The following is a 13,955-nucleotide window of genomic DNA, read 5'->3' as shown; positions in this document are numbered from 1 at the left end:
ATCATGGTGGCCATGCACCCATAAAATCACAAAATACTAAGATTCACAAACAAAAAATGAGCTATCATTAGGAAATTTCAGCTTGACCAAACACAGATGGTCATTTCTTGGAGTTAACTAAAAAAAAACAAAATCATTGAGGTTAGTTGTTCCAGCACTGCTGCCTTAAAATATAACGGCCATGATATAGTCACACCTGTTGAGACAAATGCAGAATCAGTTTATGACTAGTATCAGAGTATCAGACTCTAGTATTGCTAGTTAGGAAAACACAAGACCACCCAGCATGAGCTCCAGATGGCATTCTAAAGCCTGCATGACAAGTTTGATGGCAAAATGTGCGGTGTCCTAAATGACACCAGCTATTGTTCAAGATTTATAGAGCTCAGTTGCTCAAATCCAAAATGCCAAAACAATCTTTTTCTACTCTTTGCTGAAAACCACTTAAAAGACTATTCCAGGTTCAATACTACTTAAGCTCAATTGAGCATTTGTGCACAGAATTTTAACATGATTTAAGTGTGGAAAATTATCACAATCAATTGTGTGTTATCATTAATTTTGAATGTGTCAGTCAAAAGTGAAAACCTCATTAGTTTTTCTTATAATATTATTTTTAGCAAGCACTCAGTGACTGTCGGATATGGCATAGTTAATTGAGAATGCAACACCTAAAACGAACGCGCAAATGAATTCATTCATACTTTACACCCGGCCACTCACTTCCTGCATTCCACGACTCAAGACATAATTCTTTACTAAAGAGTGTGGTAATGTACAACAAAGACAAAGGTCTTGACTTTTCGAGGGTGATGTTTATTTGCTAAGTCGGTTTCAGGAACATTACCCCTCCTTCTTAAGTTATTAATAATGCAGAGTGGCTGTGTAAACAAGGCACATTTTTATAGAGGGTTGCTAGCAAACACTGAGCAGCAGCCTCAGGATAAGGAGGATCTGGCACTCTTGCCAAATACTGCAAACCCTTGTTGATTGCATGATATATAAAATGAATGGGTGTCATGAAAATCTTTGCTAAAATCCAAACTGTACCATTTTGCAAAACTTTAATTAATATATTTATTATAACTTTGTAAATTATCTTATATTTATCTTATATCTTATATTATATTATCATTAAGAAGGTTGCCTGCATCAGTGCTATGTATGCAGAAGTTATAGCACCTGTCCATGGCAAATGAAAATATATTTTATCTCAACTGAGAAAGTGAATTTTGAATTTAATGTGATGCGATAAAAACATAACATCACATTCTACAGAAAAACAAACACACAATGCAACCAGTACAAATTCAATTCACGAACAAATTACTTTCATGAACAAATTCTCTTTAGTAAATCAAAACCATACAGCAAAACCAGTGTAGTCTGATCCACATAAAAATGACTCTAATTAACTAATTATTTTAGTGAATTTAAAACATACTGCACAACCAGTATAGTCCCATTATGAACAAATGACTCCAATGAGCCGATTCTTTTTAGTCAGTTAGAAACACACAACACAGCTTGATTCCTGAAACAAACACTCTTTTGAGTAAGTTCTTTTAATGAATGTTTCAAAAAGACAAGCTACCAGTTTGAATCAGAGTGAGAATTTGATGTCAGCAAAATGGACATATAACTGAAATGAACACTGGAATTAAAAAAACTACTGCTTTGAGCTATTTTTCAAGCAAAATAAACGAGAAGGCGCATTAAAGGCAATTTTGTGCAAATTTATCATGTTCTTCATTATTTATGTAATATGAAGCTACGTAATTCACCAAGGTGAGTTGGAAGTGCAACCTAAAGCTTGTCTTATTTGACATGTTAAACATTTTCTGTGTTTCCATATAGGTTGTTGGGGACAGGACCTGACAAATCAGACCATTTGGGAAACTAATACAACAGCAGCTTCATCAACACAATCTCCATCAAAAGGTTCAATAACAGATCCAGGAGCACAACCAACTTCTGGAACGGCTGTTCAAGAAAAAACAAGCCAGCCAAGTTCTGATTACTTTACTAAAATTGGTATGAGCCCTCAATATTGTCTAGAATATTGTCAAAAATTAATTTCTTCTGTTTTTAGTTGGTGATACTACTAATTCTTGATTCTTTGGTTTTGGCACCTCAATTAGTCAATGATACTCAAGTCAACCTGACTACACCTCCACCAGGACAATCAGTGAGTTTCAAGGTGGGACAGAAGGTAATACCATTCCTCCATACTACTACTCCAGTCTACTTCCAAGTGTACAATAGCACTACCATTGCACTTCTCCAAGACAGATGGTTTCATAGTTCTTGGTTTAGTACCCATGTTCTTTTTGGTATTTGTTACTGTTTGTAATTTACATTTAAAAAGTACCATTGTACCATAGCAGTACAATGGTATTATTGAAAGAAAAGTACATGGATTTTAGTACATTCTATGTACTAAAATCTAGGAGAGTACTATAAATATAATTTTATATGCAAAAAAAATGTATAATATTTACATTTGATTCCATTACTGTATACTTACAAAATACATTTCTTTGCAAAGGAATATTGTGTTACTGAATTTATATTTAAAATTTACATGTTACAGTAAGGCTATTTCAGCAACATACAAATGTACCCATCTCGTATTTACCCAAAAAAAAAATCATCAGAAACAATCTAAACTCCATTATTCAGTATCTCTACTAGACTTTACAAGACCCTCTACTTTGCCGACCCAAACCGATAGACACGAGTGACTTCAGATGTTTTCAGTTGCTGTCATCTGCAGCCGTTCATATTAAAAAGGAAGGAAGCTTTTTGCCTGAGAGGATATTGTTTAGTAGGGCAGTTTGAGCTGTTGATGCCTGTGAGCTCAGATTAGGGAGATCCTGTTTTGTAATTTGCTATAAATAATCCCTCTACACAACAGATGAATGAGTGGGAGAGCTCACTGCTGGCATGTGGTTATGAACCCAGGAAAGAGGTTAGACAGAAGAACTGGTGGGAGATCTGAGACCTGTGAAAGTACTTGGGTGAAATGATAGCCGCAATAGGCGCAGGATCGGTCATTTTTTTTTTCATCGTGATAGCCATTGGTTATTCTATCATGACTCCATAGGATGAAATGTATCCCACACATGTGTTGTGAAAGGCAGGGAGAGGTGGTAACCCACAAAGACTCCTTCCTGTTCACTTTTTCTTTTTGTTTGCTATATGAATGGGTAACAACAGATAAGTTTTGTGTAAGCTATGCATGTCAGGAAGAGTCCAAAGTTTCTGAATTAGGAAAGCATAGGGTGTGCTACATACATTAACAAAACAATAAATGACAGATATTAATTTGAAATAAAATAATTAATTATAAAATAAAACACTAAAAACTAAAGTCAATGATTTTAAATGTTACAACAGTATAATATAGAGCAGGGGTCACCAAACACTGTACTGGAGGGCTGATGTCATGCAGAATTTAGCTCCAACTTGCTTCAACACACCTGCCCTGAAGTTTCAAGTAGGGGTCAGCGATATGGCAAAAAATATTTTTTGCCTCTTCCATTTCTCTGCATTTTCAGCAAGGTCTTTTACAGTCTTCTTAACCCTCTCAGGAAGCTGGTCGATTGGATCACAAAGCCATGGCAGCCTATCGCCACTGTGTAAGTCATTGTTCTCCATCCTTTTCCCCTGGCATTCTGCTACCAGGTCTGCATATCGTAACTTTTTTCATTCGTAAGCCTCCTGAACTGCATCCTCCCAAGGCACTATCAGCTCCACTAGCATCATCTGTTTGCTCATCTTGGACCATGCCACAAGGTCTGGTCTCAATTTGGTTTGCGCAATAGAAGTGGGGAATTGCAGCCACCTGTCTACTCGTAATGACCAGTCACTTCCACTAGCCAGGACTGAAGTCCTGTGCTTAGAAAGGCATTTCTGCTCTTCCTGACCTGCTGTTAGAAATTGGACGGGCTGACTCTTAAGGCTCTAATGCCACCCTTGCTCTTTCTGTGTATTCTGCCAGCTTTCGTAACACCTGATCATGACGCCACCTGTAGCGACCCTGAGCCAAAGCAATTTTACACCCGCACAAAATATGGTGGAGGGTTCCCTGAGCTGCTCTGCATAAACTGCAGACTTCTTCAGTTCCATGGGGGTCGCCATGACTGGGATTGAGTACCACAGCTTTAATGACAAGCTGCATGATTAGTACTGTAATTTTATGACCTGCACGCATATAATATATAGACAGTCAGGCACACATCCATTTTTCTTACAACTTTTTACATACACTTTAGACATAGCCAGCTGTGTTTATGTAAACCTTGTGTGTTTTTGACAGTATTAGCACAATCATATGCTAAAGATAACTTAGTTCAGTAGCCAGGCGCTGTTTGACAGGCTTTTTACTGTGTGCATGCTTCAGGTGTACAAAAAACTTACTTTTGTGATTGCGAATAAGTGCAGGGTCCTGTGAGTATAATTCTACCGTTGAGTTAACATTTGATGTAAGTCATGTTGTAGAGTATGTAGAGAGACAGAGGCACCAGAATTACTACTGATAGAATGTGCGTTGTAGCATACTACAATATTTCTTCCAAAAAAGCAGATTGTGGAGACATTTTAATCATCCACGATCAAAAATCATGATATCGGTCTTAAAACCTCTAGTTTCAAGTATACCAAGTAAGACCTTATTTAGCTTGGTCAGATGTGTTGATAAGGGTTGGAGCTAAACTCTGCAGGACACTGGCCCTCCAGGATCGAGTTTGGTGACCCCTGATATAGTCTCATAACAGTATAATATAGAATATAAAACATGGATATTCATTTTAAGATTTGCTAAAGTTCAAATTTCACAGTGTTATTAAATCATCAGTGTTTCTAAAGACTACTTTTCATTGAGCTTTAGATGAAAGCAAAGGTAAAATGAGCATACACAATTAAATATACAATATCTACCAATATCAGTGGCTTAATTTGTAATCAGCTTTATTTTATCAAAACAGACCTATGACAAAAATTCCTGCTTGCTGTTAGGGGACACCCAAACTGAATAAACATCATCAGATAACATATAAAATATGACTCAAAATGCTGTTGAAACCCCCCAATATTGAATCCCTGTTTTTATTAACATCTTGGTGTTTACGTGTTTTTCTACAGACAAATGAATACAAAAAAGAAGATCCCACCTCTGGATCTTCTTCTGCTGTTTTTGTGTCTCTGCTGGTGACCGGGTTACTGCTTGCTTTCCTAATAATTGCCACATACTACTACAAGTACCATTGCCAAACCAACAGCAAAGGCATGAAACCGGTGAGTGTCAGACTTATTGAACCCCAGAAGAACATCCCATTAATTAATATATAATTTTTTGAGGATGTGATTGCATGTTCTAACTCAACACTATGCAAATCTTTGAAGCAAATTTACACATTCATTCACTTCCTGACGCCTAAACCCTAAAACTGAGGACTTTACCAACTGTATTTCCCCCATGAAGTGTTCCCAATCAAATTCCCATTTTGACAGTGTTATGCACGCATTTTAATTGCAAGTTCATTGTACAGTATATGGTAGGAAAATGTTGCCAAGTTCGTAATTAAGAGGGAAACAATTGGCAGCATATCAGTGCAGTGCAGTTCCTCCAGCACATGCCTCATCGAATGCTCAGAACCACACAACACATGCTAGTGAAACACTGTTTCATCTACTTTGCCAATAATTCTAAGCGGTTTTCCTTCTCTGTTAAATGATGTGAAATGATGAAAGTGAAACCAAGTGCACTCTTGGCAGACCTCTTTCAATGAAAAAAATACTTACATTCATAGAGCAGGATTTCATAAGCCATATGCTGCTTAATAAATGCTTTAGCTTTGAAGATGCATCAGAAAAAATATTCCATCAAACAAAAATTATTTTACTGAAGTTATCATATTCTGCTCAAAGAACACCATGACCTTAGTTCAAGGGTCTTGTTCATCAGTGCTGATACAAATATACTGACTAAAAATGATTAATTTTGATTCATGATTCATGATCATTTGTGTCTATTGTTATTCACCCCAATTTTAGAAGAAACATAATCTCAGATAAAGTTTACATTTAATACAAACTCCATTAAGTCTCCTGAGTTATACATTTTATGCTCTGGGGATACTCCTGAGGTTGACTGTCTTTGCAAACTTAAAAAATAATAAGTAGTACAAATATTTAAATAAAAAAAGCAAAATAAAAAGAAAAATCTTTGTATGTTGTTTTCCACAGGCTGAGGAGTCTTACATGGCTGGCGAGGAGAACCAAGGCAACACTCTTGTGTCTGTGGCCCCGCTAAATCAACCCGAGCCCCAGGAGAAGCCAAGTCTTAACGGAGAGTCACAAGAGGCAGTGAAGGCCCAGACTTCTCCTGCTGCCACCAACGGCCACTCTACTACCAAAACAGCAGACACTGAGCTGTGAACAAGCCAATCTGCCACAAAGGGTCTGGGTGAAACGCTCAGTTCCTGCTCCTTAAACTCAGCTCAATCTACTGCATATTGACCTTGACCGTAGGAAGGGAGAAAAAGACTGAAATTCCCTCATTTATATGTAAATATGACACAACATGTTCATAAGGAACAACTTTTGAGGTGCAGTTAAATATATGATAATAATAAAAAATATAAAAATGGGATAAAATAACTGGTCAAGTAAACCTCCTTCCTATCTAAAAAAAATTAATAATAAATGTACACGTTTCAATGCCAAAGACCTTTGATGAAAGATTGTTGTATGTTATGAAAGCAGTTGTAAGTGCCAGTTATGACAGTGGTGATTTATAACAAGAACATTTTGATATAAATTCAAACAAAATATGATGCAAAAAAGATCGTTTTAGTCCCTTTCAGTATAATACAGCACTACTGTGGGGTGGGGACCTTTCCCATGAGTCATTGCTGGCTTCCATAAGAGCAGCCAGGGCCAGGAGGATCCTTGCTCCTGTCCCAGCAGTCCACAGCTTTCAGCTGAGAGTAAATCACATCACACCATAAAGAAACTTTCAGAATCCAACTGACAAGGGGTGGGGTTTTGTTTGCGACAGGTTGTTTGTGTGTTTCTTGTGTGACTGTATGAAATGTTCTATATGTTCGTCTTTGTGTACAGTAGGATTTGACTAGTTAATAGTCTTGTATAATTTTGTTAATATCACTGCATGACAAAGTAATTATTTCTGGAGTTGCTGAGTATGAAAACTCTGTTCAAGCATCAATGCATCAACTCCATTTCATTGCTTCAAACAAACACTTAACATAAAATCATACCAATTAGATATACTGCACAGTCCACTATTGCTCAGGGTGACATCTAAATGATATCTGACATTTCTGAAGTAAGTTACAGCTTTACCGTACAATGTAAACCAGTATTATACTCTTTTTGTAATATTTTTATTCTTGACATTTAGATGACGTGTTTATAGACTGAATGACCTGCCTTAATTATTAGACATTTCTTGGGTGGGTGCATTTTATTTTGTATCTACATTTGCTACTACACAGTAAAAAAGCCACAAGACAAAGAATTTATGTAACTGGATGCAGCCATAAAACCCTGGATCATCGCTTTTGGTTATAATAAATTCATTCCAATAGAATGAGAAAATTGGGGTCAGATTTTGGTGCTACAGTTACTGTATCTCTTGAAATAAACTAACAGAAAATTATATGTTTTAAATGTATATATCATGTCCTTTATTTCAACTATGACGTTTTGTTTTAACATTCTGGTGTTCAATCATAGCACTGTGTTAAACTGATGTATGTTTGTGATAGGAATAAAGTATTGAAGAATAAACTGATAGTGCTTGCTATTAATTTCTACTTTACCCCAGTGAGACCTCGTATTTGTGTGCCTTGGATCTATATGATTACATTTCTCATTTATTTGGCCGCTAGCCTGTTTACTCAAGATTGTTTTGTTTGGTATGAAATCCACACATATGTTCTCTCTGAATCTCTACATCATTCTCCAACACACACAAAAATTTACTGGTATCTAAAGGCCATTTAAGCAAACAGCTGGTTTGCATAAGAGAGGGTGATGACATCATAGAGCAGGGATTTGGGTGGGGCTCAGTGGTCCCTCATCACTTTAAGAGAAAGCAAGTCAGTGTTTGTCTTACTGACTGCTGTCCCATGCTTTCTGAGTTCTGCTACTTATCCAACGGAAATGGAAATTGGATAATCATGATATTACAAAAATAATCTCCTGGAAATGAAGCTATGGCTAAACTTTCTAAACCAGCATAAAAATCTATAAAATACTCTAGAGATGAGGTCTCTAGAGGAAAACATATCCTTGTGTCTCTGCTGACACAGAATAGCATTTGCAGTTTTCGTTCAGCTAATATTCTTCAAAATGCCGCTATGGTGATGCGGAAAGACACAGAGCAGACAACTGTTGAATAAAGTCGTTATTTTTGTTTTTCTTCACGTACAAAAAGCAATCTCGTCGCTTTATAAAGTTATGGTTGAACCACTGATGGCAGATGGACTTTTCTGATGATGTCTTTCAGACTTTTCTGGACCTTGACAGTGTAACTTACTTGGCAGTCTATGGGACAGTCAAAAACCTACCAGTTTTCATCAAAATATCTTAAATTGTGTTCCGAAGACAAACTAAGCTTTTACAGGTTTGGAACGACATGGGGGTAAGTGATTAATGACAAAATTTTCATTTTTGGGTGAAGTAACCCTTTAAAGCAACAGGGAAAAAAAACTGCAGGTTAAAAAAAAAATGCTTCAAGACATTCACTGAAAACATGACTTGTGATCCTCAATTCCAGTCCTCACAACCCCTCGTTCCGCACATTTTTTATGTATCTCTAATTACTTCAGACGTTTGTTCCAGATCGAAGGGAGCGTATATGTTCCATTCAAAGGGCAATAAAGTGTGCAAGATGTGAATATAAATTGTATTTATTTACAGAGGTATATTATGTCACATTTGACACTTCTCTAGTATAAGTTTTGTCTGTGTGTGAAGACCCCACAGGCCGTGTAGCACAAATCTGTGAATGAATGTTCTGAAGTTAAGGGAGCAGGAAGCAATGAAGACTTGTAGGGACCCTGTCAATCAGAATACAGTTCATGCATGGGGCTCTCTTCTAACCAGCTGGTTATCAGAATCAGGTGAATTAAATAAGAGAGATATGCAAAATATGCAGATCTATGGGTCGCCAGGACTGGAATTGAGAACCACTGGCTTAAGATCACATTTTCTCCATCCTGTCAATGTTTCCACTGTCAAAATAACAACCAATTAACAATTTCCTCCATTCCACTAAGCGTTAACTGCAAATTCCAATAAAATCACATTAAATGGTAAATGGTGGGGAGGGGGTGGCTGTTGGGGTCATCAAAAGATACCACATATACTAGGCCTACTGGTTTGGGTAATTATCACCTACATTCTGCTGGAAGTGAGACTGGTCCAGATTCAGACTAAATCAGTCTTTATACAGTCTTAAGAGTTATCAAGACCAACATCACAACATATTTTTATCAATATTTAGTAAATATATGTCTGTTATATGTCAGACGTATTCCATGACACTGCATTTACAGTACTATAAAATGGACATAGTACTCCAAGTGTACACCATAGTTGGCTACATCTCAAAAAACATGATAACGCCTTTAAACGTATGAGTTTAATGAGAGTTTTCACTGACTGAATGTTTTTACCTGCAGTAGCTGTTCACAAGCTGCGTGTGCAGGTGACGACCTTCACAAAGACCAACTTGTTCAACTTTGGCAATTGGATGGATTTGTAGGTTTCCAGTTTATTGTAAGTAAGGTTTTGTTTTTGTTCACTGTGTTCTATATTGTTAAGTTCTCCAGTTCCTATGTCGCTACAGTAGGTGAGAAACCCGCTTCAAACTTTTCAACATTTTTTTTCCCCTAAAATTGACAGTAAGATTTTACAGCATTGCCGAACGAGGAACCATTTGTTCAACACATAAAAATGCAAGTGTGATGTAAAATAAAGGGTTTACAGACAGGAATCTCTAAAGCCCCTTTCACACTGCCATTCCGGCAAATACACGGGTAAAGTGTTCCGGTGTTGTGCCCATTTTCGACCCCCTGCCGAATTATTACCCCCCTAGTATTGGTAGGCTTAGGAGTGGGTGTGGGGGAGGGGTTAGGATTAGGGGTGGGGTTAGGATTAGGCAATCAGGTAGCGACTTGAACAAGGGGGTTAATAATTCAGCAGGGGGTCAAAATTGGGCACAACACCGGCAATATGCCGGGTCCGACGTGCAGTGTGAAAGGGGCTTAAGTGTCACTAGACTTCAATAGCAATGTTTATGTAAGTGACAGGGCTTCAAAAATATTACTCCTACTTTTCAAATGACACCATTAACCATGCTACAGTAATAATATCAGATGAAAATGTCATTGCTTGTTATACTAATACACTGAATGTTGATCTATCCATATTCATATTTGATGGTATTTCTTCCAAGAATAACATGGTTGACCAAACAAATGTGTTGTTGACCAGACCTCTTTTCACTGATATTCATCAATGCCACTCCGGAGGTCTGTTTTTCTCGTAGAAAATGTAGTTTTGTTCTGTGTGTGAGAGTATGTGACACAAGGAGTCAGAGATTAAACACACACACACACATATCCACACTCCCACCCAAGTCTGCAAGGTGTTTTCTCTTGTCAGCTCTGTGAAGGCGTGTGTTGTCGCAGCTGTGAGGTTCGTTGAGTTTTCCCTAGTCTCACTCCGATGGTTAGATAGCCTTGCTGAGGGATCCAGTCAGAGAAGTACAAGAATGTAATGTGTCAACGTTCAAGCAACACCAGCCAAGAGAGGAGAGGTTAGAGAATCCCAGGAGAGTCTGTTGTCGTCACAGAGAGAGAGAAAGGTGAATGAAGGGTGAGAAAGATAGAGGATGGATAAAGGGTGAAAAGTGCATTATTTTTAGGCTAGAACACTTGAAATGAACATAAATATCTCACGAGCTTCCTGTACTGATTTAAGACCACCTTGCATTTTCACTCTAGCTCCTTAATTGGGTTGGTTATGATTTAATTTGAGTAATGTTGATAAATAATAATTTAATCAATGTTATTGATAAAAGCTCCAATGGATTTAATTGTATATATTTTAATTCTCCATCCATTCTCCAAACCACTATTCTGTTCTGTAAGGTTACGGGAATGCTAGAGCCTATCTATTTAAATTATTTATAAATCATTATTTATATGTTTAATATTTTTATGATTTTATTAATTTACATTTATCATATAAATAATAGTAATAAATAATTTAATATATAATTATACATTATATACAAAATTATATACAAACTGTGTGCCAATTTAATGGATAGCGTTTTAATTGTCACTCCTATTGTAATTATTTTTATATTAAAACATTTTATAAACTGAAAAAAAATGCATCCTAAATAAACGTTTACATGATATGTATACAGTGCATATTTTAAATATAAATCTACACACTGTATGTATTTAAGAAATATTTACATGTTTGTGTACGCGTTTGTGTGTGTGTGTGTGTGTGTGTGTATTCATATGTGTTCTATAAAATATAAATATATATTACATATATTTCTTAAATATATACATGTATGTGTGTTTATTTTTATATAAATATATATACACAGCACCACACATATATTATATAAACACAAACCTTTTTTTCTGGATGCGATTAAACGTGATCAATTTGACATCCCTAATTTAATTGCAGTGTTTTCATTGAATTAATTCTATTCATTGCATTATCCTATTGCTTTGGTTAAAAAAAAAAAAAACATTCCATGATTAATGATCCATTATTTTAACTTATCTATTAAAAGCGTTTGCAGGTAAAGTAGAAGCTGATGCATTCTAATGAAAGTAAACATGACTAAATGCCCTGCATGATGCCACATGGTTTTATCTACAGAAAGCCATTTCATGTGACCACTATGTCCCCATTATAGAAGATGAACCCTCAGGAGGTTTCTATTATGAACAAGTGAGCTCAAGAATGTTTACCAACTTCCTGCTTCTTGCAAGCATTTTGGCTGCAGTATGGTGACATTGTCCTTATCTCAGGAAAGGAAAACATCTGGCCTTATAGATCTATCCAGTCATCAGTATCCTTTGGAGATGGTTCAGCATGTGGCAGAGACATTAAGACAATAAAGCCAGAAACAGATATTCTAATCAGATATTCCAACCAATTTCTCCTAAAACACGGTTCAGACTCTCAGTGGTTTCATTTTTCCACTATAGCAATGTCCAACAGGATTTAAACATGCGCCACAGGAGAATTCTGACATTTGATGAAAAATGTAGTAGCAATATTGTTGGTCATGATGGGAATGGCAGCACGACTGAGGGGCAGTTGTAATTTGAGTACAAAGATGTTTAAATCCTTTTCACACACACACACAAAATTATAATAACAATGCAACAATTATTTTATTTTATTGCTTTGTTTAGATCATCAGCTTTTAACATTGTATTATTCATATTTTCATGATGGATTTTTAGTCTAAGATTGAAAGTCTGGGTATGGTACAAGGATGAAACAATAAAAATAAAAATTTGTAACAAAGGTAAATAAAGAATGGTAAAAAAAATTTCCAAGATAGTTTTATTGTGACTTACATATGATTTAAGAAAAATTTTAATGTTATTGATAATATGGAAATATCAATATAAGTAAATAACAAAACAAAGGTTCCATATAAGATTTAACCATGCTGAATATGATTCATGCATGTTTTCATCCAACTCTGCAACCCCACAATGAGTGTTTTGCTTTCAAAAGCACGATACAACATATAACATATATTTAATATAAACTTTTTAATGACACATTTACTTTTAAAGATGAAAAGATGTATGTTGCAAGACGAGCAACTGAATTTTGATCCCTTACTGACAAAGGACTGGAAATCAGCATCATGTCATTCAAGGCCAGTTAAGCAAAAGAATAGACTGTTGTGCCTTTTATTAATGCAGGGCCCTCTAGAGGGCTTCATTTTGCCTGGAAATCCATGACTGTATAGCCTTTCAGAGTAATCCATCTCTTCATCTTAGTTCTTGCCTCATGCCATTGTCCATGCAACTCCAGTCTCAAACTAGACAGTTATTAAAACACACAGACTGTCATCAGTGTCCTATGGGTGCGTACAGATAGTATAGAGGACACATAATCCACAGTTATAAGTGAATGACAGCAGTCAGAGAGTGTCCATACAGGGAGGGTCACAGGGAGGTGCTGGATGAGCTCCAGATTTCACTGTAAAACATTGGATGGAGGAGAAAAATACAAAATATTATTGCAGCAATCCAGAGATCAGATTTGCCTATATAAAGGAAAAAAATTATGCGATAACTCTTCAGTATGAAATTGTTTCTGAGCAAGACAACAATGAGATTCAATGGAGTGTCTACCTCCCCAGTAGTAGTCTTACATGTATCGTTGGGAACATCTGAAACAAAGATAGGCTTACTTTTATGAAACTTGACAGGGGAAAAAACTATATATATATATATATATATATATATATATATATATATATATATATATATACATAATGTTATTCAAGGGCAAGAAAATATATGTTCAAATGCTTTTAAAAATACATTTATATTTGTAAAAATATATTGGTATAATATTTATATTTTTGCAGCATGAATATGAATTAAAACTTACTGTATTTGTTTTTTTATGTATGTATGTATGTATTTATTTATTTATTTATTTATTTGTTTGTTTGTTGGGAGCAAAGTAGAAATTCATTCATCACAAATGCTGTCAGTTGAAACTATGAAAGAGCAAACTCTGAGCAATAAAATGCTTATTTATATAAAAACAAACATGACATAAACATACACAAAGACAAAGTGGTGCAAAGCATATCGTCACTTACGCATGTAAGGCGTGTGCACATATCCATC

The 13,955-nt window shown here is 35.9% G+C and overlaps 1 protein-coding gene across 1 annotated transcript; it reads left to right on the top strand.

Annotated features, from left to right (window-relative positions):
- The first annotated feature begins 1,765 nt into the window (after nt 1–1,765).
- Nucleotides 1,766–7,684, top strand: LOC132129544 (uncharacterized). Its single transcript, XM_059541173.1, has 5 exons — nt 1,766–1,775; nt 1,858–1,985; nt 2,093–2,212; nt 5,146–5,298; nt 6,250–7,684. The coding sequence occupies exons 1-5, from the start codon at nt 1,766–1,768 to the stop codon at nt 6,439–6,441; spliced, it is 603 nt and encodes a 200-aa protein (XP_059397156.1). The 3' UTR covers nt 6,442–7,684.
- The last annotated feature ends 6,271 nt before the right edge of the window (nt 7,685–13,955 follow it).

Source organism: Carassius carassius, chromosome 46 (genome assembly GCF_963082965.1).
Source record: "Carassius carassius chromosome 46, fCarCar2.1, whole genome shotgun sequence".
In the NCBI taxonomy this organism is placed as follows: Eukaryota; Metazoa; Chordata; class Actinopteri; order Cypriniformes; family Cyprinidae; genus Carassius; species Carassius carassius.
This window is presented reverse-complemented; position numbering and strand designations above follow the sequence as displayed.